Here is a 26039-nt window from a genome sequence, read left to right on the forward strand (position 1 = left end):
TCAAAATAAGAGCAAATTAATTGGAACATTAAGCAACTTGAAGACTCCAGCCAATTTTGCTCATTGTTGCTAGCATGTGACACTCTTTAAAATATATATTTTTTTCCATCCAAAATTGCTTTGCAGTAGTTACGGGGTAGTTGTCTGAAAAAAATTGGTTTCAATGAGGGTACATCATTGAAAAAAGTTTGAGAACCTCTGCCCATATTGTAAACAACACGGCATTATCCAAACGATGAAGCAAAACGGAATTATTTATTTACATAAATAAAAACGGTATTAAATTTTAGAGGATTCAAATTAAGCACTTTTTGCAAGGACTGCCCATCTTAGTATTTTCTCAGCCAGCTTGATGATGTGGATAGTACTTGATGACATGCAATAACATTCAGTTCACAAACATTTTTTTTTTTTTAATCTTATGTACACAAGTATATTAAAAACTGCTGGGATAGTGTGTGTGTGCCATCGTAGATGCTAACTGTCTAGATATATAATAAATCGCCTCCCCAAAATATTGTCAAATTGTAAATTGCACAATCTTGTTTTTTTAATATTTATTTGCACAGGTTGTTAGAGCATTGGGCAGAAGTGAATAAGAATCAGACATTTCTTGCTCTCGTCGACACAGAATAGTTGGCAAGTCTGCCTTGCAGTCAAGAGATTTGTGTTTGAATCCTGTTAAGTAAGTTAAGGGATATCTGGCATGAAGTTGCTAGTAAAATTACTCTTGAAATGATGCATTGTGAATTATTCAGTCTATTTCTAATCCGACACATTCAAGGACACACTTAATAAAAAGCACAGCCTTTTATATTGTCCATTAGCTGAAATAGCACCTGTACGGCAATATGGAAGAACTAAATACTAAGGATTGAATAGTTATTAGACCCATTTATCACAATAGCCAAGGCGGCAATAGGCTAAAATCAGGCAAGAGATTACTTGTAAGATTAAATGATTCTACTTCTTTAGCATGTTGGTTGCAACATATGGTAGACTCAAAATAGTATGGACATTCCTAGTCCTTGTTTTATTTTATTTACATGGGTGACCAATACATGTGGAATCCATTATGCATTATGTCTGGCCAAATGCCCTTTTATAATCGCGTGACTAACTCATAATTCCAGTTGATAGTAAATCCACACGCACACGCACACACACGCACACACACACACAAAGAGGACAATATAACGCCACAATTGGCCCTTGTCATTATAACACACAGTGCTAAAGCCAGGAAGCATTTGAGGGGCAGAATATCCCAGTGAGACCAGAGCTTTGTAATGGTGGTGAAGTTGTTCTGCTTAGCCCCACTTAAATATGGTGGTCTCATCAAATGTACGTTCATTTCCTGACAAATGTAACTAGTTACTGTACAGCATGGCCTTAAAAGTTATGTTATCTCACATTTTGGGGCTTAAAATGGCCAAATGGATAGCAAAACTGCAAGAATGTAAATATGCAAACATCCTTCGAATTTCTATACTGCTTTGTCCTCATTAGGGTCATGGGCGAGCTGAAGCCAAGCCAAGCTGACTTTGGGCGAGAGGCCTCGTACACGAAGGACTGGTCAACTGCCAATTGCACGGCACATGTAGACAAACAGCTATTCACACATGAATGATTTGGAGTTTTCTCACACATAAAATACTAGGTTGTTTACTGAACCCACTTGCTGAGTATCGATGGATTTTGAGCAGATTGGGCTACTTTTTGTTAGGTTCATTTTTGCCCAGCGTATTTAACCCCTAGGGGAAATTTTGACCCAGCTTGGGCTTTTTGATGTTTTTGATGTGTGATATCTAAGTAAAAGCATACAAAAAAAACACTAGGAGGCTAAAATATTGCATGGATTGTCAAAACATGCTGAGGTCCCTTCTTAATGCTTGCAAACGGGAGGTGGAGAGGTTTATCCTGTAGGTGTCAAATTTGGCCCATGTAGGGCTTATTCCCTGGCATTCAGAATTGGAAATATTGTCGATTTTGGACATATTGAAAACCTGCTCTTATCATGCATTTCCAGAACCACCGGGTGGCGGTAGCAGCCAATTTATGACATTTGCAAGTCTTTCAATGACTTCGACAGATTGGCTTAGCCTGGATTCCCATCGTGCAAAAGTTTTCAAAAGGCATAATACTTTAATTATGACATAATAAATATTCTGATTTCAATTTTATAAATATATAAGTTTGCAGCATAATTATTTTTGCTATTATCGCATTCTTACAATTTTTTTACATAAAGGCCCCCACTCCAAAAAAGAAATTTATATATGTATGGATAGGGCTTTTGGCACTGAACATTTTGAGGGCTTGAAAGCAAATACAGTGGACCCACGTCTTACGACGTCCCTGGCTTGCGTATTTTTCACCTCACAATGTCGACCGCGGCGTTTTTTTGTCCCCTCTTTACACCATTTTTTTCGCTTTACGACAAAAACTCCTCCTCAAACGTGGCAGTCAGTGTGCGAGCGTGACTGCGAGTTGCTCTGCACTCATATGTCTATACATGTGTCACCGCTTACGTCACTAGAAAGCTGGTTTGCTATTGGTAGGCGTCACGACTCCCGAAGATACTGGTCTGTTATTGGTCGGCGTCACAGAAGCACTAAGATCCTGCTCTGCTATCGGTTGGCATCACGGTTTCCAAAATGGTGGAATGTTATAGTTTTGTTTGCCTGTGAGTGCTTACAAAAACGTATTTATAGTGCATTTTAGTGCTTAATTCAAACATGAATTGGATAGGCATGCGTCCCAAGATTTCTAGTGATGTTAAAGAGAGAAGTAAGAAGATGATTTCTATGGAAAGGAAGCTGGAGATAATCAAGAAATACGAAGAAGGCTACGATAGACTAGGCCAGCCATGTCCAAAGTTCGGCCCGGGGGCCAAATACGGCCCGTGGTCAATTTCCATCCGGCCCGCAGCCTCTGTCATAAAATCAATAACGTCTGGCCCGCATTGAGAATGAATACATTGGGCAGCAGCACTGTTACGTGCGTGTGCTAATTGCTGTCATCTATAGGCTCAATTAGGAACAGCAAATTAGTATATGAGTAATTGACTGTATGAGCCCCTAACTTTCTAAAATGCCAACCATCAACAAAAGGAGGAAAGTTGACTGCGAGGGCCGACGGGTCAAGGATGAGTGGAAATTGGACTATTTCTTCACTGAAATACGGAACAACTGTGTCTGCTTCATTTGTAAAGAGACCGTGACTGTTTTTAAAGAGTTCAATGTGAAGCGACATTACCAAACAAAACATGCTGACGTATATGGCAAGATCACAGGCAATGAACGCAGCGAGAAACTGAAACATCTTGAAGCTAGTTTAATCCCACAGCAATATTTTACATCTTTTACCGACAACTGGATAGGGACAAGTCCGAGAGATTTGAGATTTGGTAAGAAAATGCTAAGCTTGTTCGGGTCAACGTATTTGTGTGAGAAGACATTCTCGGTTATGAACTTAAATAAGAGCGGTGTGAGGACACGACTATCGGACTCTCACTTACAAGACATCTTGCGCATCCATACTACTGCCATAGAGCCACACCTGGCCTTTGTCCTGCACTCCAGATCTCAGTTTCACCCATCACACTCATACGGACAAGTCATTTTTCATTTACGATCTGTCTGAAAACGTTTTTTTTTTTTTTTTTTTACTTTTCACTCCAGAATAATAACCATTTAAAAATCTAATCAACATTTATCATTACTGTCATATTTTAAATGAGCCCTGCATTTGTTGATATGACTATTACTTGTTCATTTCTCTGTTATTGAGTTTACAATTTTTATAAATATTAAATTGCCATGGTGAGATATTTTTTTATGTTTCAAATGTAATTTGCACCCAAAAGTACAATTACTTCTGTTCAACTGTTACAAAAAAGTTTGTGTTTAAAAAAAAAGTGAAATTAAGTGAACATTCAATTTCACTGTTTAATGTCAATTCATTTTTGGTATGCACGTTTCAAATTAACCAAAACACATGCTTAAGATAGCCGAAATTAAAATAAAAAAGAAAATGTGAAACATAGAACGGCTCGCTGAAATGTATTTAAATTAATTGCTGTTATATGTAAAGAATGCCCGCTAAGGTTGGCCCCCCTACATTTTTAGCACACCAAATCTGGCCCTCGGCTACCCTCACTATGGAATATGGCTGTAACAAACTGTAACGTCACTCAAAGGGAAATAAATCCTTTCTATATTTTTTATTTTTTGATGTTAGTTAATTGTATCCATGTATGTTATATATAAGTAGCACTCACTATACTATTTGACACCAAATTTTAATATGAATACTGTATACAATTTTTATGTTTTTACCTGGGGTTTTACACGGATTTGCTATTTAACATAGGTTTGTATTGACCGCCATATGGCAAATTTGAGTTACGATCACAACCGCCGAACAAATTAATCTCATAAACCCGGGCCCTACTTATATATTTATATTTGATGATGTTATGACCCTTTCAAAGTCAACACATGTTGGGTGATAATAAGGCCAGGCGAGTGGAAAATCCCTGGACACCCAGGGGTTAAGTTGAAAATTGCATTTGCATCATTGTTTTATTAATATGTATTATTTTTCAATCAGACATTAGACACATCAATGTTGATTCTGCAATATTTATCAAAATGTTGAATATCAGTTGATGTTGTACCAGATGTGTGCTGCCATGTGTGACTTACACTTCAATTACAATTTTTAATTTTTGCACATAATCTCATAAACCAAAGAAGGACTAAGTCAGCCTTTTGTGTATTGTGCTTGCTTTTAGGTGTGTACGGATCACAGACACAGGCTTGGGCTATTTGTCCACAATGTCATCATTGCGAAGCCTTTATCTTCGCTGGTGTTGTCAGGTAATACAAAAATGACTCAAGTTGTTCAGTTCAAGCTCGTTTTCTTTCTTTCTTTCTTTCTTTCTTTCTTTCTTTCTTTCTTTCTTTCTTCATGTGTGAATTTTGTGTGTGACATGCACAGGTGCAGGATTTTGGTCTGCAGCATTTGTTTGGAATGAGGAGCCTTCGTCTACTATCTCTAGCAGGTACTGATTTTTTTGCGCTGTGTTGTTCAGGTTTGAATCACACCAGAGATTTCTGAGAAAAATCTGCAAATCATTAATACGTTTTTCGTTTGAATGCTGGATATTACACGAGGGAGCATTAAATCACCACTTGTTCACGTTACTCAATTGGTGGATTTGTCTGCTATGTTGATCGCAAGATCGAGTTTGAAAACAAAATACAGTACAGTGCTGTACAGTAGTAGCTCAGGTCCGAAGGTAGTGTTTTTGATTTTTATCCAATGCTGTAATCTTGTGGCTACTTGTGAAGAATTAAAAACTGAATTCTTTGCCGTAGTGTTCAGTGTAGGGCTGCTTGAGTTTAGCCAAAAAAATATTCACGATTATTTTGGTCAACATTGCTATCACGTTTATTAATCACAAATATTCCTCATGTTTAGTCAAACAAATCTATTTATTAAATTTCTTTTAAAAAACAAGAAGTAAGCAGCACATGTAAACATAGCTTCAAGATTTCATGCTGAAAAATAATAATAATAAAGTAAATAATAATTATGGCAAAAACTTTGCACATAGGGCAGCACAGCTAACTTACTTGCTGAGTGCCAATCAATGAAAAATATGAAGCCTATTTAGAACCAAGTACATACTTCAGCTGAGCTGTAACAACACAAAAGCCATAAAGTTTGTTTTTTTGCAAGAAAAAACCTTTATTTTTTTTTCCATTATTTATCAGAAGTAAAAAAAAATCATTTTTGGTCATTTCAAACCCAATTTATTTCAATTTTTGCCAATCACTCTAACACTGGCACTGATGAGAGGCTGTTAAAACATAATCACTCAAAGTGAGTATGGAGAGATCAGATTTTTCAAAATGGGTTTCAATTGACAACGAGTACGGTATATTAGGGGCTGAGAAAAGCAGGAGATTTTAGCACGCAAACATGTGGGAAATATTGTCATCTAAAGGCTCTTAACGTGGGAGTGAAACCTGATATCTCCTTAATGCGCCAGCAAAACCAAATTCAGCCTCGCCATCGTGAAAAGAAGACGCGCGGAATCTCGCCGGCACGCGTTTGCAGCACTTGCTATGAACATGAAAGTGCTTGATTTGACATATACTGTGCAGTACTACGTAGCCGGCTTATTAAATGTTAATATCGCCGATTATCATCTTAAATAATCGTGGCAGCCAATATCGCGATCACGATTAAAATTCAATTAATCATGCAGCCATAGTTCAGTGGTATTTCCAAATTTTTATTCAGTCAAAGTATATACAGCATTTTACATGACAAAAATGTCATGGCAAACCACAATTTATTTTAAATTGCATTTTATTTATTACAAAAAAACTGAATGCACAGAGCAATTCGTACAATTTTCTGCTAAACTCATCGTCCCTTTTCATGCAACACATAGACAACTTTGTCTCCTTGCTTCAGATATCCTTTTGTGCTCTTATCAGCAAGCAATTTCTATATGTAAAACATGTTTAAAAGGCAAAGTAACACATTAATTTTCACACCTAATTCTAAACTTTACTTTGGTTAGCGAGTTTCAACCAAAAATCATACTGTACACAATGTACAGTATGTGTTTTGGTTGAAACCAGGACTAGGATAGGGAACAACTACAGATAAATCTCCATTAAAGTAATATGTGTCACAGTTGTAAATGTCAAGTAATCAAATGAACCAACCCTGTTTATTCACTCAACTGTTCAAGTTTGTCCATTGCTTGGTGGTGTTGAAAAGCGACTTTTGTCACATCGTCTGCAGGCTGATTGCAGATTGGATTATATAAGTGCAGCAATCAAACTAATAATCATGCAAGTCATCTGAATTATATTTTAGCAAGCAAAAATGGACATGGTGGGCTAAGACATCTGATGTAAAGTATATCCCGGCAATTACAACAATGGATGAAAAGTGCGTTTTCTGACATTTTTGTGATTTCTGACATTTTAATTTGACTTTTTTTTTTTTTAGCATTCCCTTCATTCGTCAGTCTATCGCAAAATGAGCTTTTGTCGACGACGGACTGATGGACAGTCCGTCAGTGCTCACGAAGTGCCCACCTAAGCTAGATTCCCTATATTACAATTTAGAAAATAGTTGAAGTGGAAAAGACGTAACGTATATGTTCCTCTTCTAGGTTGCCCCTTGCTGACCACCACTGGCCTATCGGGCCTCATTCAGCTGCAGGATCTGGAGGAACTAGAGCTGACCAACTGCCCGGGAGCCACAGCCGAGCTCTTCAAATACTACTCGCAACACCTGCCGCACTGCATGGTTATCGAATAAGAACGCCATCATCATCATCCTTAGCAAGCAACTGCAATACTTGGACTTTCCTCTTCTTTTCCTCTTCCTCGCTCTCATCAAACGGCAGCCAGGATACAGAACACCATTCCTCATCTCCTGGCCCCTCACCACAGCCGCCCGTCTTCCTCTGCACCCTATTAGGCTGACCAGCAGGAGGACTGAGAGGAGCAAAGATGACGGTCGCTCCACGACCGGACAGTGTTCAACGAAGAAGTGAAAGACTTGGTATGACGTCTTGTCTGGCCATAAAATGCTTTTGGGAAGGACGCAGGAGCTTTCAGACAATAAACTCTAATGATTTCCTTCGGCATACTGCTTCTGCAACAAAGTCATATTCAGAAAACACAAATACTGATGTTTGTGTTCCATCTTCTGGTGGAACTCACACACGTGCTTATACATTTTAACCACAAAGTGTACGTGGTCAGTGAAATGAGATCATAAGTACTAACGGTTCTTTTTCATCACTATGTAATATACCTGCCCACCTGTTTTTCCTCAATACTTCAGCGTTCTATTGTTCAGAAACAAACCAGCCGGTAATGAAATCCGACAACTATTCGGATGGAACTTATCTTTCTTTTTCTCCCTCTTCATACATATGATGTGTGTGTTTCATGCACTTATAGGTTTTCATCTTTTAGGGGGGATACTGCCACCTTTATTTTTTATGTTTTCCATTTATTATCAGAAGTAAAAAAAAAAAAAGACAAGATATTTGCAAAACAAATGTTTACATTGTCCTTTTTTTTGGACTTGCACACTTGACTCACTTCTTTCTTTTAACACTTTCTCTTCTCTTTCTGTTTTGCAAGACAGTGCAACTAGCGCTACATAGGAAGCTGTTGTACATTATAGCTTTTTTGTCTTTAAAAGTTAGTCAGCGAAGCAGTGGATGAGTGTGAAGAAAAAGTTTTTTGTGGAGAAATTTTACCGATGGTGAAGGGCTTCTGCCTTGAATGGTTTTCTGCTTGCAAGGTTCTAACGCTGCCTTGAAATGTTTCAGTCAGATTACAAAGTGTCAATTTGAAGTATTCCAAGAGTGGAGGGATGCTGAATTGTGTAACTTCACTCAAACTCGTACGCCAAACACATTGATGGTAAAGTGTTTTGCAGTTGTGTAATTCTGAAGGTAAATTTGACTTGTGAACCCTGCAGGGTTAGATAACATAAAAAGTCAGATGATTTCAGTGCAGTATTTATTTGCCAAGCCCCAGAGGATTTTTTTAAATTCCTTTTTGGGAGGTTGCTGTTCTTTCAGCATGGTCACTCATAAATTACCTGAGAAATTTTAAGAGAACCTGCGTTTAAGGCACATTCATCATAACCGAATCCATTCAGCAAAATCCTGTAATTTCTTAGTAGTACAATGGTAATGATGCCATATCCACTAAAGGACAAGACAATAAAAGGTCTTGAATTGTATTTGAAATGCCATTAAATTAGCAGAGATGAGAGAGATCAGAGAGAGAATTTCACAGATGCCTTTTATGATACACAGGGTGTCCATTCATTCTCTTTATCATTTCAAAAATGTATTAAAAATGCAATTGATTAGATATTTTATTCAGATTTGTTCTATTGTATTGAGCATTTATTAAAGTTTTTTTTCTTACCTCTTTTAATACACTTTTACATGAGCACCATTAGTTGCACGAAGCACATCAAGACGGTACTTGATTTCTTGCCATGTTCGCTGTAGCATAGCCTCATCAATTGTGGCAATGGCGTCAGTAATCATTTGGTGAAACACACAAATGCAATGTGATAAAAAAAAAACTTTAATAAACACTGAATGCAATAGAACAAATCTGAATAAAATATCTGATCAATTGCAGTTTTAATATTTTTTTTAAATGGTAAAGAAACTTTATGGACACCCTGTAGTTTGGAAATAGAAGTTGTAGAAGCCAATTCACAGTCTCACGATAATCAGTTTGTTATTTGTGTTATGGTCCCTTTAAGGTAAGTGAGCTAGGTGCATGTGTACAATACAGGTGGCTAGTTAACACTGATTGTGGAATTGAGTCACATGGTTTCGAGACTGTGGAATTAGATGTGTTATTTCCTTTTTGCATCCGACCTCTGTGGATGTTTCTTTTGCAGGTGAGCACTCAAGTAAACAATGGTTATGCTACAATTCCATAAATGTGACTGACAGGTAGTTTTCAAGTAGATGTAGAGATGGGAAATCCAGGTAGAGAAAGTGAAAACACTGCCATGGTTTTGGCTTTGGCCACAGGTCAAGTCAAGTTTATTTGTATAGACCTGAATCAGCACCATCTCAAAGGGCTTTACGGGTGAAAAAGAAATCATACAGAATATCCCAAATACACAACAGCATCTCCTGAACAAAACGTCCAGAAGAGGAATAAAAAACTCAACAACCCCATCTGGGGAAAACGAGAAACCTTCAGAAGGTGTGAGGGGCACCCTTCCATGGTTGCACTAGATGCTGAGAGCAAAAAATAACCCATTGCGCCATATTAAGCAGTAAGCATCAAGTGTGAAGATGCCTTGATGACAGGTGATCGGGTAAGATCCTCCTCACAGTCTGGCCTAGAGGATCCAATCTAACAAAAACCAAAGGTGCTTCTTCTCAGCCTGCAGTTGAATGAGCTGTGGTTAACCCACCAAATGAGGTGAAGCAACTGTAGCTAAAGTCAAACTGTGGGCGGGTTTTTACTTTCTGGACCAGAGTATCACAACTCTAAGTACTGCTTTGGTGGGCAGACATTACAGATTCTTGTGGAAATACAATGTGCAGAGTGAAGGGTATGTACTTACTGTACGTATATTACAGAAAAAAAAATGATTGTTTTTAGTTCCTACAATCAGGAGAACAACTGCATGAATTTGGCTCCCGGAAAGTCTATTTGGCCAATGTTAAAAACGTTTTTAGACTCATAAAGTATTACAAAAAGCAGCATGTAATGTATTCAAAGTTTATTGGACTTTTAGTTTTCATTTTGGGAGATGAGCTTTTTATTAATGTGAAGAAAAACAACGACAGAAAAAAGAAAAGGGGGGAATTGAAATCATTCTTCTATTTATTTATACTGTAAGTCTCGATGCTAATTCATGTCATGTTCAGCTCAAATACTCAGTGTTCATTTGGTGAATAAATGAACACTTACCTTTTCACGGACTTAAAATGAATCTGTGAGAACATGATATGGATAATAGACTCAAAGTACACATGTGGTGCTCAGAAAAAAAATAATTATGTTGGTATCTTTTTGTTGTGTTTTGTTTTGGTTTTTATGCTGGCTGTATTAAAGCAAGTTTAAAACAGTTGAAGGTAATTATTTGTTGAGACGACTTGGCACAGCCATACTTGCCTGGAGGGGGCAGAGTTACGACACAGCCTAGTTGACAGACATCTTACTTTCTGTTCATCTTCCATTCAATGCGTGCCATTTTTTTGCTCATGTTGTGACCAATCAGAGTAAATTTCAAACATTTCTCTGTCAAAATTGGTGGATTGAAGGACCATTCATTTGTATTGAAACTTGTCAGATGTATTCATTTGACAGGCATTGAATTGGAGATGAATGGAAGGAAAGACGGTGGTCACCAAGGCCGTGTCTTGTCTCCGTTCCCTCCTGGAAGGTATGTTTGTGAGCATGTTGTCTTGGCAAATAACTATCTCTAACTGTTTTGCTGTTGTCTACATAAACTTGCTTTAATACAACCAGCAAGATGAAAATACATTTAAATTAAGTTTTTATAGATAAACCGTGTATATTTTTTCATCTTATTACCATGGGTACACTTTAAATACATTTCAATTCATCAAATACGGTACAGTGCTGCCCTGAGGTATTTAATTTCTTCCATAACAAGGCTTGTTACTCTAAATACACATGCCTTTAATCATGTAATCCCTTCGAAATGAAAGGGAAAAATATTTCGTACATTACATTGTACAATATAATTGCATTTTAGTATACACTTGCACCTCCTTCCAGTTTGGGTGACTTTTGGGGCCAAAAGGCTGTGTAATACAGTCATGCAGATGCAAACAAATTAGTGTTTCAATTCCTATAGTCATGCAGTAATAGCACTTATTTCTCATAAAGAATATGTGTCTGTAGGCATTGGTCTCTTGTCTGTCTACATATAGTGCTGCACCATTTGTGTTTAACATTCCATTACTTAAAGCACAGGTGTCGAATTCCAGGCTTGGAGGGCTGGCATCCTGCATGTTTTCAAACCTGCTCTCTCAAACGCATCTGATTCAAATGATTAGGATAATTTTCAAGCTCCTGCAGCGCTTTCTAATAAGCTAATCCATTGAATATGATGCATTGTTGGGAGAAGACTGGGAAAACATGCAGGATACCAGCCCTCGAGGACGGGAGTTCGACAACTATGACTTAAAGCATTATAACTTCCAAATAGATGCTATTTCTTCGCCCCGTGTACAACAATTTCTATGACGTGTTAGCATTAGTCTCTTTTTTCAAATCTGCCAGACTGCTGCTTTTTGTTCACCAAGATGAAACTTTTGCTCCAAGTTCAAAGCAAAAAAATGCTAAATGCTGAAAAACTTATTTGAATCACGCGTCTCAAGGCACAACTGTATGTGTTAGAGAGAAAGCTTTTTCAAGCCTCACAAATTCAAGCTGAGTAAATGTGGAGGGTTTTAAATAAAATCTAAATATTCCAAGTAAGCCCTGTAAAAAGAATGAAACGCTAATCTGATCTGAAATGTAACAAGTTTGCAACTCAGAGCAAACACAAAATGGCAAAATGGCATGTGATAACTTGTCTGAATGAAAATAATTGTTTTTACAAGGAAAAAAAACATTTCAAAGCAAATATTCATTTTGATATTCTCGATCGTCAATAGAGGGAGTTTAGATGCCACACTGCAACTTTTTTTTGTTTGATTTAGTTTTTTGCCTCTAGTGTGTTGCCGGACACACTTACTGCCAACTGAAAGGACTGGCTAAGTGACAGCCAGCGTTAGTTAGGTTGTGCCAAATGAACCTGCAACACCACATGTTGCTGCTTTGCCTCATACAAGGATTTTACAGGGGCGGACCTGCATGTTTTTAGTTGCGCTGCTTCTGTATTTCAAGAAGGCTGTCCTTCATGTGTTTGTTGTACATACTTATTTATCTATTTATTTAAATTATTTTGGTTCTCATCTATATGGTTGATTAATGGAGAGACATTGCTTGAATTTGCAATGATTGCTGTTTGAGTTTTCTTTTATCTCCCATTTCAACTCCTGAAATAAATATTTGACATAGTGTTGACAGGATATATTTACTGTCATTGTCTTGAATGTGGCAGAAAAATATTGTCTGAGATTTACCTTTGTCATGGCTAACAAATGTTTACACTATACTCCTACTAAAATGATTATGGGCAAGGTTTCTGATTTGGTCATGCAAAATGAAATCTATGGAAGCTTATTAATGGCAAAAATGTTTTAACATTGACCAGAACTAGGCTGTGTTTATATCATCATTAGTATGATATAACATTTATTAAAGAATTTTATTAAGTATTATCTATTTGGTCTTCTGATTTTGATTTGATATCCATTATACTGTACTTAATACACACCAACCAAAATTGATAGCGGTCACTTTTCTGTCTTGGAATTTTAAACACATGATTGCTGGGGAGAACACATTTGAAGAAAATATTTAGTGATAAAAAATATTAATGGTTAAACCTGTATTGTATATAACTTTTATTTTTGTAAAAGGAAAATTCAAACAAATTTAAAAAACGAGCAACAATTCATCCGTATGCATTACTGGAGGGAAATAAAATGGATTATATTGTTCTTAAATGTGGCGATTGAACACAGTGTTGTCTGTGATGAGCTTCCATAGGTTCAGGTACAAGTTAACATATCATAAATGGACATTTACAGTCAAGCATTTCAAATTGAAGTCCACGGTACAAGGAACATTTACAAAGAGAAAATTGTATTTGTCACTTCTACTGCTGTCTACAGTCTTTGTATACATTTGCCACCATTTTGTTACAAACCTTGTACAGCACAAATTTCAACAGTCCAATAAATATAGACCATTTACTGATAATGCAAGTAACGATGCAATGTGTATATTTTCCACTTCCATTGTACAGTATATGACTATTTTCAGTCTTAGTAAGTCTTGATAAACAGCTTGAAGGGAGCATACACGGGCCTATCTTTCACTCTATATTTCTCATTACTAAGGTACCTCTTTTTAGGTAATTAATTTGTTCCAGAAGTCGTTTCGTAACATTAATTTTTTCTTAAGTAGAGGCACTTTTCACATTTAAAAGCCTGATCCTTTCTAAGCCCCCCAAAAATGCCCCTAAAGCCTTTAAATTCATAATATTAACTGTAGCAGTTGTTAATATAAATATAGTTCATTTGTTTGCCTTCAGATAGCACTGGTGTATTGGTGGTACGTGCAGAGAACTTTGTTTAGGTCATTGTATTTGTACGTTTGTATATTACATTTACAGTGATCTAACCATCATTTAAGAGTCCACAGGAGCAATAATATTTATTCTGGCATCATTCTGAGCATGTACGTTTACTTAAGTTTAGTTAGGTCATGCGAAGTAATTCCGGTGTGCTATGCTAACAACAGCCAGTTAGCTAGTGATTCAAGAGGAAGTTTTCAGCGGTTTGTTTACAGCTGCCAAAATAAGTATGTTTGTGTTTATGTGAATATGTAAAATGTTTCTCGTAGTCAATGTCAGGTTTATGTTTGATAGCTCTATGGTGTGTACTGCTGGTGGAAATTGTGGATGAAGCGTGTTAAGCGGCAAAGTGCTTCCCATGTGTTTGTCAGAGTCTGTGGAGGACCTGGACACAGTTTAACAATTTCAACTGTGTTAGTTTTGAGAAAAAAACATTTCAAGTATTGGCATGTAAATCTTTCAAAGCTACCAGTACCAAAACTCCTAAAACTTAACAAAATTTGATGATGACATGCATTTCAGATGATGGATTCACAGGTGACATGATCCTGGACGACAGCATTTGACGACTGCATTGGGGGCCAGTGGGGCCTGGCCCCACCCACTTGCACGAGTGGTATGTATAGGCTCAAAATAATTGTCTTCTCTTCAAAGTGTAAAAATCTATAAATAATATCTTGAATAATAATATTCATGATTATGACTACCAATTATGTTGCCAAGGCAATTCCGTTGTAAACATTTTGCATAATCCAAAAGCTTTGCCAAAGCCCAATACAATTTCTCGAAGTGCAACTCAAATATGGCCAGCACGTGAGTGTTTGTTGTGTGTGACGAGCCACCAAAACCGTAGTGAGCATGTCTTTAACCCCTCTCAGTAGACATCTAAGCAGCCCATTCAATGTGGCTCTACGGCCAATATCAGTCAATTAAAACATTGGAGTGGCATACATCAGACGCGAGACGTAACATACTTGTTCAATGTTGGCAGATAGCGACAGCAAGCTAGCTCGGTTTTCATTGTAACCTAAAGGACTATAAAAGATCAACTCTTCTATGAAACTCTATGAATGATGTACAGTGGGGCCTCGGTTTAATTTAATTCATTTAATCCAAGGTGGGAATCATAACGCGAATTCGCCATATGGCGGGCAATCCAAACCGATGTTAATTAGCTAATGTTTGTAAAATACCAGGTAAAAACATCAAAATTGCGAAAGCGGATGGCGTATTAGCTAGACAATTGAGGGGTGTCCAGGCTGAAAGGGCAATTTATAAAATCTCAGTCAATGGGGAAGTCATAACTGACCGTTTACGGATAAATGATTGCTTCTATAATTATTATAGAGACTTATACACTGCTAGGTTGTTGTCATCAAAGGAGGATATATTGGGGTTCCTGAATAAATTAGATATGACCACGTTAAGTGAAATTGCTAACAGTTGGATGCTGATTTTACATTAGAAGAAATCAAAGCTGCTATCTGCACATTTCCTAATAGAAAGGCGTGTGGTCCTGACGGGTTTGGTATTGAGTTTTACAAAGCTCATGTTGACAAAGTTGCCCCTCTGTTGCTTTGGATGATAAATTCCTCTGTGAAAGAAGGCTCATTTCCTGAGACAATATATGATGTAAATATATGTCTTTTATTAAAAAAAAAGGGAGGGATCAAACTCAATTATCTTTTTATCGCCCTCTTTGTTTATTAAATAGTGATCAGAAAAATTGTCACTAAAGTCCTAGCAAATCGGTTGAACAAATATATTGGTAGTCTGATCCATGGTGACCAATCCAGATTCATCCCGGGAAGGTTTGCATTTTCAAATACCCGTAGACTCTTGAATGTTATGTACTCCAATAAGTCTCCACATTCTGCTGTCATTTCTCTGGATGCGCAGCAAGCCTTTGACCAAATCGAATGGGAATATATGTTTACTGTGTTAGAGAAATTTGGCTTTGGTGATAGATATATGACTATTGCCAGGATGCTTTATGCACGACCCAGATTTAGCGTACTCAGCAACATTAACAAATTTTCTCCCTTTTTATTACAACGAGGCACTAGACAGGGCTGCTGCCTTTCAGCAATGCTTTTTGCGTTAGTTTTTTGCGTTTTCGCGAACCACTCGCCACTGCCATCAGATCGAAAACTGAAATAAGTGAAGTTAGATATAATGCATTTTAATGTATTATTGGCTTGTACGCTGACGTTATGACGTTATCCTGACTCACCTCTCCTTAATACAATTGAGGAATTTGGCCAACTCTCCGGCTTTACCATAAACTAGGAAAAAAGTGTCCTCATGCCTCTTTCAGATAGTTTAGACAAAAATGTTTTGGATGAACTACCTTTTCAAGGTCACAACTGATCACTTTGAATGTCTAGGAGTTACGATCCCCAGGGACCCCAAACTTCTTTTCAAACTGAATTTTATGGAATTGCTAAATAAACTTAAAATTATGATTGATAGTTGGAAATTTCTCCCTATTTCTTTAATTGGATGGGTAAACATTGTTAAAATGATTATACTTCCCAAATGTAGATATGTATTCCAGAATTAGCCCATTTTTCTTACAGCATCTTTTTTATAACTAATTGATTCCATTCTGGTGTCTTTTGTCTGGGTTAACAAGTTTCCTCACATATCTAGGACTCATCTCCAAAAACCCCCATCAGAAGGTGGTCTTGGTCTGCCTGTTTTGAGGCATTATTACTGGGCCTGCAATGCTAGGAGCTTGGTTTTCTGGAGCCAGAATGAGCTTGAGAGTCAACAGCCGAGCTGGCCTGAAATGGAAGCCTATTCTTTTGAAGCTTGTACGGGTGCATCTTTATCGTTTTTATTATTTTGCAAGCTGGATGTTCCCTTAAAAACATTTGAACATAATTTTGTCTTATATAATTCAGTGAGAATTTTGAAACAAATTAAGAGAGTTTTGCATCTTCCAGATTTTTCTGTGTATGTACCCATATGCAAAAACCCGGCATTTAAACCAGCCATATCAGATTCTGTGTTTAAACAATGGTCAAACAAAGGTAGCCTATAGTCTCAGTCAAAGATCTTTACATTAATAATGGGTTTGCGTCATTCCTGCAGTTGCAAACAAAGTTTAGTCTCCCAACTGGTCATTTCTTTCGGTACTTGCAAATAAGATATTTTGTGAGCCACTCATTTTTCAGTTTGACATATTAACTACACAACATGATTTGTATGAGCTTTTAAGAAAACATCCTACCTCCAAGTATTTTGGTTTCACAATTTATCCATCTATTTTTTAAACCTACGCCCTCGGTTCAATTCAATGAGGCCTGGTCAAGAGACACAGGTGCAGAAATTTCACCCGATTTATGGAAGAGGGCTTTAGTGTTACGTTCTTGCTCCTCCACCTCACTCTCTCTCTCTTCTAGAGCAGGTGTGTCCCTGACGGGAGGACAGAGCCACCAGCCACGCACCAGACGACCATCAACAATCACCGGGTTATTTAAACGCGACTGGAGCTGGAGGAAGCCATCGGAGTATACTGTTAAGCGGTCTAGTTCTCAAGTTCCCTCGTATGCATCTGGTTTGTGAGTATTTCTGTTGCTAGTTTGTAAGTGCGTTTTTGCTCATGTCTATTTTTGTTTGTTACTTTCCGTTTCAACGGCTTCGTCCAGGTGGTTGCCCCCAGGTGGTTCTCCTATGGTCATATGATCTTCCCAGCAACCAATCAGAAGTTGTTTTTCATTCCTCCACCACCGATCAGGACTCTGTTTACACGAGCTTTTTTATGCTTTCACCCATTCTGTGGATTATCACATTCCTTTCATTATTATTCCGTGCGTCCATGAGAATGTAAGTACGGTTTAAATATGTTGTCCGTTCGTGGTTTTGGATACATGTTTACGTTTGCACTGCTTCACTTTGTCCATTAATGTCTAAGTTGTTATTGCATCTAAGTTTGGTATAATTGCTAAAGGCAAATATACCGTAATTTTCATACCTCACTTTTAGTATTCACGTTAAAGTTTCATCCACAAAATGTGCACATTTGTCTCATGTTTGCCGTGTGTGCCTATGTGATTCTTACTCCGTAAGGGAGTGACGTCACCGCCCACTCAAATGTATTCCGTTCCATTAACCCTTTCCTACCAAACGCACATTTTGAACGATTGGGTTATTCATTCTTCCTATCATTGTATGGTATGTTTGCCTGTGTTTTATGACCCGTGGGTCATATGTAGTTTTTGTATGTGTTCTGTGTTCTTTGTTTGTGTGTGTGCGTGTGCGTGAGTGCCTTTTGGTTGGAGTGTGTCAAATGTGTGCAGGTGGTGTCATCCCATTGGCTGGCTCTCCTGATTTGCCACCCTATTTAAACAGCCCACGGACCAAACTCCGTCTCTTTCCGGTCATCCCGCCGCCAGAAAACGCCACCTCAGGCATTGTTAGAGATAGTGTGCATCTGTGTTGTTTGCTGTGTTTGTTAGGTGTGTTTATTAACTGATTGTAAGAATCTGTAGATTGAGCAGCAGTAGTAGGAGGGAGACGCCGTTTTGGTTTAACCCTTTTTCTCCTGTTTTTGCGTTAGGTCTAGTCAAGTGAGCCAATTGTCATTCGTTTCCTTTTTGTTTGGCTAGTTAGTTAGGGATCCAGAAAATCTTTTGTTTATTTTCTTTGCGCTCCCTCTGAAGACAATAAAAGCTGCTGTTTTTGTTCAACAGTTTAGTTTCACAGGCCTTTTCTGGTGGTGAGGGTATGGATGGGGGAGCACACATGTTACACCCAGCCTAGGGGCACTGGGATATAACAGTTTGTTATTCTAATCTAATAGAGTAATGTGAGCATATGATGTAACATATTGTACAATGTTAGTTATCAATGTTTAGTAAATGTTCTTTGGTCTCCTTTGCAGAGACCACACACACACATATACATACACCTACAGAAACTAAGCATGAATGAACCCTGATAAATAAATAGAACATTATATACCAAAAAAAGAGTGGCATGAGAGTGTGCATCATCTTTATGTTCTGGCCGGACAACCTGGTGAGATTGAGGATCCTTTGAATCAGAGTCAAGTACAGTCCTTTCAAGGAGGTCACAAGTTTGGGCGCTATTCCGACACCTCCAATACACATCGTCTGTATTCTAAAACCAGACACAATAGACTTTTCTCCTTAATCTCACCAATTTGAGATAAATGTAAAAGGTATGAAGGTACATTTGGGCATTTGTTTTTTTTTTCTGTCCCTCCCTCAAAGTGTTTTGTTCTGAGATGTCTCAACAATACAGAACCATTTACAAGCAAGCTATAACACCTGATGTCCTGACCGTGATACTTGGCTGTTCAGTTCATACTTTGTCATGTCCACATTCGGTTCAGCAAGCCATAATGTTCGGTATGATTGTTGCCAAGAGGGTAATATTGAGAGAATGGAAATCTGCCACGCCTCCTTATTTTTATAAATGGTGAAATGATATGACAGCATGTTTAAATCTTGAGATCTGGTATACATGATTCTCACAGTAAATTTACAGAAATATGGGGACCCTTTATCAATCACCTCAGGCAGAGCGGAACTCGACTTGCAACAAGGGATTAATCTGTGGACTCTGTCTCAATCTAGACTGACATCTTGATTTTTTTTTTTTTTCTTTTTATGGAGCTTGCGGGCATCGAACTTTATACAATATCTGTATACGCATTTGTACTGGCAGTGTTCTTTTTGTTTTTGTGTGTGGAATAAAAAAAAAATCAATTGTATATACATATTAAAAATTGGTATCAAACTAGTATAGTAGTGTCACTTATACTGTATATCATATACATGTATACAATTAAATAACAAATAAAAAATATATAGGATTTATTTACCTTCAATGTGACATGACTGGCTTGTTATAGCCATATTCCCTGGCAAGGGTAGCCTAGCCTCGGCTATCTTAGCCTTCATATTTCTTTATCTCCAGCTTCATTTCCGTACTAATCATCTTCTTAGGTCTCTCTTTAACATCAGTAGCAATCATGGGACCCGTTGTTAATCAACTCAAGTTTGAACGAAACACTAAAATGCACAATAAATACATACTATATTGAAAGCACTCTCACACTGCCTAAGTCTTAGGCAGCCATCTTTGTGATCCCGTGAGCCGACCAATAGAAGACCAGCATCTTAGTGACCAATGACGCCGACCAATAGTAGACCAGTATCTTAGGGAGTTGTTACACAGACCAATAGAGGACCAGATTGTAGTGATGTAAGCAGTGACACGTAGTGACGTATGAGCGCGTTGCCCTTAGTAGACACGCATGCACACTGACCGCCATGTTTGAGAATTTTTTTTTTTTAATGTAAGGCAAAAAAAAGGCATAAAGAGGGGGACAAAATGTTGCGGTCCAAATCGTAAGGTGAAAAAAAGGAATGCAGGGTCGTCGTAAACTGGGGGTCCACTGTCGATGCTTTAATAAACACAAAACTTAGCATTTTGCCTGCTTGGGCAAAAATTTGAAATTAAACGTTTAGCCAGTGGATTTAACATCGTTCAAGCAGGAAAAAACAAAATCCGCACATTCAAATCCAAACGGCTCAACGGGAACCTTGGCTAACTGCATGTGCAATTTAGAAAATTGCTGTACACTACATGGACTACAATGGGATTCAAAGATCAATTCGATTGAGAGAAAAGTGGATGACATTGGTCAAGAGAAAGAGGCAAGCGCCGAGCATACGGAAGTAAACAAAGCGCAGCAGTTATTAAGGAAGCTTGTGATACCATTAAGCAGCAGAGCTCATGGACAGCACACTTTATAGTAAATTCAGCAAATCATTTCCAAGAGCTGAATTTGAATGTGCAACTAAAATCTGTTGTACAGTCACTCAGAGTTGTCTAGTGTGTCTACTGCAGAGATCTGAAACTTTGTCACTGCTCAAAATTATCACGGCAACTCCAATGACAGCAATTGAGTCTGGAAAAAAAATTCAACACTTAAAAAGGATCAAGACATTTACCACAAACTTAATGGGCCAGCAGAGATTAAAAGCACTGGCGATTGTACGTTGTCTGTTGAAAATGAAGTCGATCATGGATTATTGGACTCTGACAAATGGGTTTTTGACAAGCTTGCCCAGTTTAAAGATCGACGTGCATCCTTTCTATTCAAGAAGTGAAGAACTCTGGTGAGTGATATTTTAGTTCAGAATCTTTGAAAGCTTTTATTCATAGGCTTAAAGCTATCAATAAAAACAGTTGTGTTCTTGAATTGAAATAGAATTTGTTGTGTAGGTTTTGCTGCTCTTGCCCACTTTGGTGTCTCATGTTTGAGACAAGAATTACCAGCCTATTTGGAGATAACTTTACCAGGAGCCAGCTAGTTGGATAGATAAGAACAGCTTAGCAATGACGGCAACTTTAACCTTTTGGTTGTTGGGGAATGGAAGTAAAGACCTTAAGGTTGAAGGAAATTCATATTTTTCAAATTCAATATATCAATAAAATAGTGTGTACATGGAACTGTATTATTCTAATAAAGATTGAGACGATGTAATGTCAGTATAAAGCAGATATGGTCCTGGCCCAGGGGAAGTGGGGACAAGTCGGCACCTCCAAAAGGAACAGATGGCATCCCCCGACTAACATGACACCAGGAACAAAAGGCTAGGTGTGGCCTTCAAGAGAAGATATCAGTCAGGGTTTTATGGTGCTCAGACTTCCTCCCGCTTCAAAGAATGGCCGGCAGAACAAAGACTTTTGAAGACACCATCCCCACGCAAACAGACCCCCACGCACGCACACACGCACACACCGACAGACACGCACGCACGTGCACACACACACACACCGACAGGCACGCACGCACGTGCACGCACACACACACACACACTTGCAATCCACAGTGGGACTAGATGACCCGGAAGGGTATAAGAACTGAATGTTGAATGTGAAACGTTGCCATTTTCTGCTCCGACCCATTGCAGGACTGGCCCGAGGCCTCGTGTACTTTCCCACTCTGTCTGGATTAAATCAATTGTTTCACTATGTTGTGGTATGGGCGATCTTTCAACAAAAACGAACATGCTAGGAACTAGTTTAAGCCAAGAAGTTTTTTCTAGATTCCTTCAAGGTCCATATTTGTTACAGTGAGATAAGAAGCACTGATGTAGGCCATGGGTCAATGAGCTTCCTAAATAATTTTGTCACCACAATATTAGCGCTAAAGGTATTCAAATCCATAAAACGTACCTGCCTACATTTATTTAAGTAATAATTGCACACTTTCTGTAAATCCTATGAATTTCATTTGACTTGTGAAATATCACTGAGTTTATATGCTATATCATATGTTTTACTGAAATTGCTGATCTGAACCACCAATGATTTCCAAAGGAAAATCCTGAAAATGATCAGGGGTGCCCGAACTTGTTCATACCACTGCATTTATGCAAAACTTATCTCCTGCCATGTGGACCATTTTGTCAGAGCAGGGCCAAAAATCATATTACATTGTTAATAATGTCAAATGGCAAACAATCTGCACCAAAAGTTGTGTGGACATTATACTTGTGCCCGCTTCAACCTCTAATAATATCACAACCATTACAATGACTCATTTATAAAGAGAAAGCTGAAATAAGCCTGGTCTGTGGGCTGTCACCTTAACGTGGTAGAGGGGTGTCCCAATAATCCTAGGGGCTAAATTGTCTGGGACTTTATGCCCCTGGCAGGTTCACCCATGGCAAACAGGTCCTAGGTGAAGGACCAGATTTAAGTACGGCTCATAGAAACCTTATGATAAATAGATCGAATGGATCCAGGTTTCCCTCACCCGGACGCGGGTCACCGGGGCCCCTCTCTGGAGCCAGGCCTGGAGGTGGGGCTCCCTGGCGAGTGGATGGTGGCTGGGCCTGCACCCATGGGGCTCAGCCCAAAGCGGTAACTTGTGTCCCCCTTCCCATGGTCTGTGGGAGGGGCCATAGGGGTCGATTGCACTGTGAGCTGGGCAGTGGCGGGGACCTTGGCGCTCCGATCCCCGGCTGCAAAAGCTAGCTCTTGGGACATGGAATGTCACCTCTCTGGCAAGGAAGGAGTTGCCCGCGGTGAGAGGCGCAGAGTTCAGAGTGCCCACACTTTTTGGAGACCTTGGAGGGTGTGCTGGAGAAAGCTCCCTTTGGGGACTCGCTCATCCTACTGGGGGACTTCAACGCTCACGTGGGCAGTGACAGTGAGACCTGGAGAGGCGTGACTGGGAGGAACAGCCCCTCCATTCTGAACCCGAGTGGTGCTTTGTTATTGGACTTTTGTGCTCGTCACGGATTGTCCATAATGAACACCACGTTCAAACATAGGGGTGTCCATATGTGCACTTGGCACCAGGACAACCTAGGCTGCAGTTCAATGATTGATTTTGTGGTCGTTTCATCGGATTTGCAGCTGCATGTTTTGGACACTCGGGTGAAGAGAGCTCTCAATAGATCACCACCCGGTGGTGTGTATGTGGACTTCGATGGTAGAGGAGGATGCCGGTCAGATGTGGCAGGCCCAAATGTATTGTGAAGGTCTGCTGGGAACGCTTGGCAGAGCCCCCTGTCAGAGGGCGTTTCAACTCCTACCTCCGGCAGAATTTCTCCCACTTCCCGGGAGAGGTGGTGGACACTGAGTCCGAGTGGACCATGTTCCGCGCCTCCTTTGTGAGGCAGCTGAACAGAGTTGTGGCCTGTCGTGGCGGCAATCCCCGGACCCGCTGATGGACAACAGCGGTAAGGGATGCCGTAAAGCTGATGAAGGAATTCTATTGGGCCTTTTTGGCCTGTGGGACTCCGGAGGCAGCTGACAGGTATCGGCTGGCCCAGTGGAGTGCGGCTTTGCTGGTCGCCATGGCAAAAACTCGAGTGTGGGAGGAGTTTATGAGGCCATGGAAAGCGACTTCCGTATGGATTTGAGGAAAATCTGGTCCACCATCCGGCGTCTCAGGAGGGGGAAGTGCACCATTAACACTGTGTACAGTGGAGATGGGGAGCTGCTGACCTCAACTCAAGACATCGTGAGCCGGTGGGCAGAATACTTCAAAGACCTCCTCAATTCCACCGACATGTCTTCCTTGAGGACGTGGAGTCTGGAAGCTCTGAGGTGGGCTCTTCTATCTCTGGGGCTGAAGTCACTGAGGTGGTCAAAAAATTCCTTGGTGGCAAGGCACAAGGGGTGGATGAAATCCGCCCAGAGTTTCTAAAGGCTCTGGATGTTGTGGAGCTGTCTTGGTTGACATGCCTCTACAACTACTGGATCCTGTCAGGCTTACCTTAGCAATGACGAGAATTTGATGCTGGACATCTTTCACCCATCAACACACAAAATAGTTGTAGGACTCTAGTGATTTGTAAGCTCTTTCAATGAGTATGTACTTACAGTGTTCATTAAATAATTGACGATATAGGGATACGTGATATTCGGCAAGTTTTCATAGTCAGTTGAAAAGTTTTACTCAGGTTTGTACGAATCGATGCTGTTACGAGTAAAAGTAATGTCAGAAATAGATGAGTGTGAAATTTTCAATAGCTGACGATGTAAACAAGTATGAGCTTGCCCTACAAAATGGCGCCCAGTTGCAAGATCGTGATGGTAGTCAATCAGTCTGATAAATACAGTCTGATAAATAAATTTAGTGTTTTTTTGCACTTCTGCATATTTCCAATAACATTATATAATTAATTTCCTTTATTCACAGATTCGGGTTGCTGCCATCATTAATTTCAATGTTAAAAAACAAAACAAAACAAAAAAAGCATCATCAATTACTAAAGTATGTATACATTTTCACTTTTGTTGTGGACAGATGGTACGGTGGCCGACTGGGGAAAACGCGCTGTAAATGGAAGAACACATTTGCCCTTTGACTCCTAGTGATCTCGCTCTCTACCATTGTGAGGACTACTTGCAGCTTAAGTAGCTCACATTTTCTGTCACTCGCGTGTTCTGAGATTTATAATTGCTTCTGGTTTAATGGCATCCCTTAGTGGTCCGGTTCACATCCGTTGGGAGAAAGTCGCCGTCATTTTTCACTCAGTGTGTGTTTCTGTTTTTGCAAGTTTTCTGAGAAATGTAATATTGCTTCTTTTTTGTTTTTGTGAATGCAGCATGTTAATATAATATAAATATATAAATATAAATATATATATATATATATATATATATATATATATATATATATATATATATATATATATATATATATATTTGCATTTTAGTTTACAGTTTTTCTTTAAATTTGTTTGCAGTTGTTTTTTTTATTCGTTTGCCTCATTCCGGTTTTGTTCTTGTTTTGCCATTTGCAGCGAGTTTGCCCCAGTTGGCCACAGTAAGATAGTAATTATTGTTTTGGCACAGTAAGATAGTAATTATTTTTTTTGCTAAATCTGCTACAAACATATTAATGTCTCCTGATATTTATTCATGTACAGTGTCACTGTCCATAAGTTTAGGATTTTTTTTTTCATAATGCAGTGAAACCCCTGCTCCTCAAGGGGAATAGGGAATGAGCCCTACCAAAAATGGTAACAATCTGTAATTCCCCACAATAACCACCACCAAACCGTGAAACCATAAAAAAGTTTATTACCTATAAATGCCACAAGATGGCAGCAAAGTATGACTTTTGTAAAAATGAAATTCCTCACCTTTTCTTGGCATCTTGATGGCCTTCTTGGCATTTGGTGGTCTCAAATGACTATTATCTATTAAGTCAAGATCCTCAATTGACTGCAGTATTGTTCACAAGATGTGTGGAGGTAGTACTTTTATTGAACTGGCACAAATAACAACAAATAAGTGAGTTTTGGGGATGAATATTATGGCTGATGTGTGGAGAAAATGCTGGAAACCAATAAGGTTGCATATCATCATGAGGTGTGTATAAGAAAAATGTTGTCTATCTGTCTCAAAAACAAGGTTTGATTCTATCTAAGCAGTGCTGTACACAGTCGTTTTACTGATCTATCCAAAGCAACAACAGGAGGCGAACATGGTCTATAAACTTACATGTCAAAAGATGTTAATAATATTTTAGTTTAAGTACTTTATCATTTAGTACAGGGATAACCAACGTTTTTGAACCTGAAAGTTTGTTCTGATTAATATGAAGGGCTAATAGTTGACAAATTTGCTCAAAGTATCTTTCATAATGTTTTTGTCATAGGTTAACTATTGTCATAGGTTAATTATTGTCATATATTTTTATGTGACTATATCCT

The 26039-nt window shown here is 38.8% G+C and overlaps 1 protein-coding gene across 15 annotated transcripts in view; it reads left to right on the forward strand.

Moving 5' to 3' along the window:
• The window catches only part of fbxl16 (F-box and leucine-rich repeat protein 16), a 65632-nt gene extending 52185 nt beyond the window's left edge, over window positions 1-13447 (forward strand). For all 15 annotated transcript variants that reach the window (XM_088437684.1, XM_088437687.1, XM_088437683.1 and 12 more), the window contains 3 exons: window positions 4799-4883; window positions 5005-5068; window positions 7205-13447. In XM_088437684.1, coding sequence (XP_088293810.1) covers window positions 4799-4883; window positions 5005-5068; window positions 7205-7353 — 298 coding nt within the window. In that variant the 3' untranslated portion in view covers window positions 7354-13447. The remainder of the gene's footprint in view (window positions 1-4798; window positions 4884-5004; window positions 5069-7204) is intronic.
• Window positions 13448-26039: the final 12592 nt, after the last annotated feature.

This window comes from Hippichthys cyanospilos, chromosome 16 (genome assembly GCF_059441005.1).
Source record: "Hippichthys cyanospilos isolate Australia breed blue-spotted pipefish chromosome 16, RoL_Hcya_1.0, whole genome shotgun sequence".
NCBI lineage: Eukaryota > Metazoa > Chordata > Actinopteri > Syngnathiformes > Syngnathidae > Hippichthys > Hippichthys cyanospilos.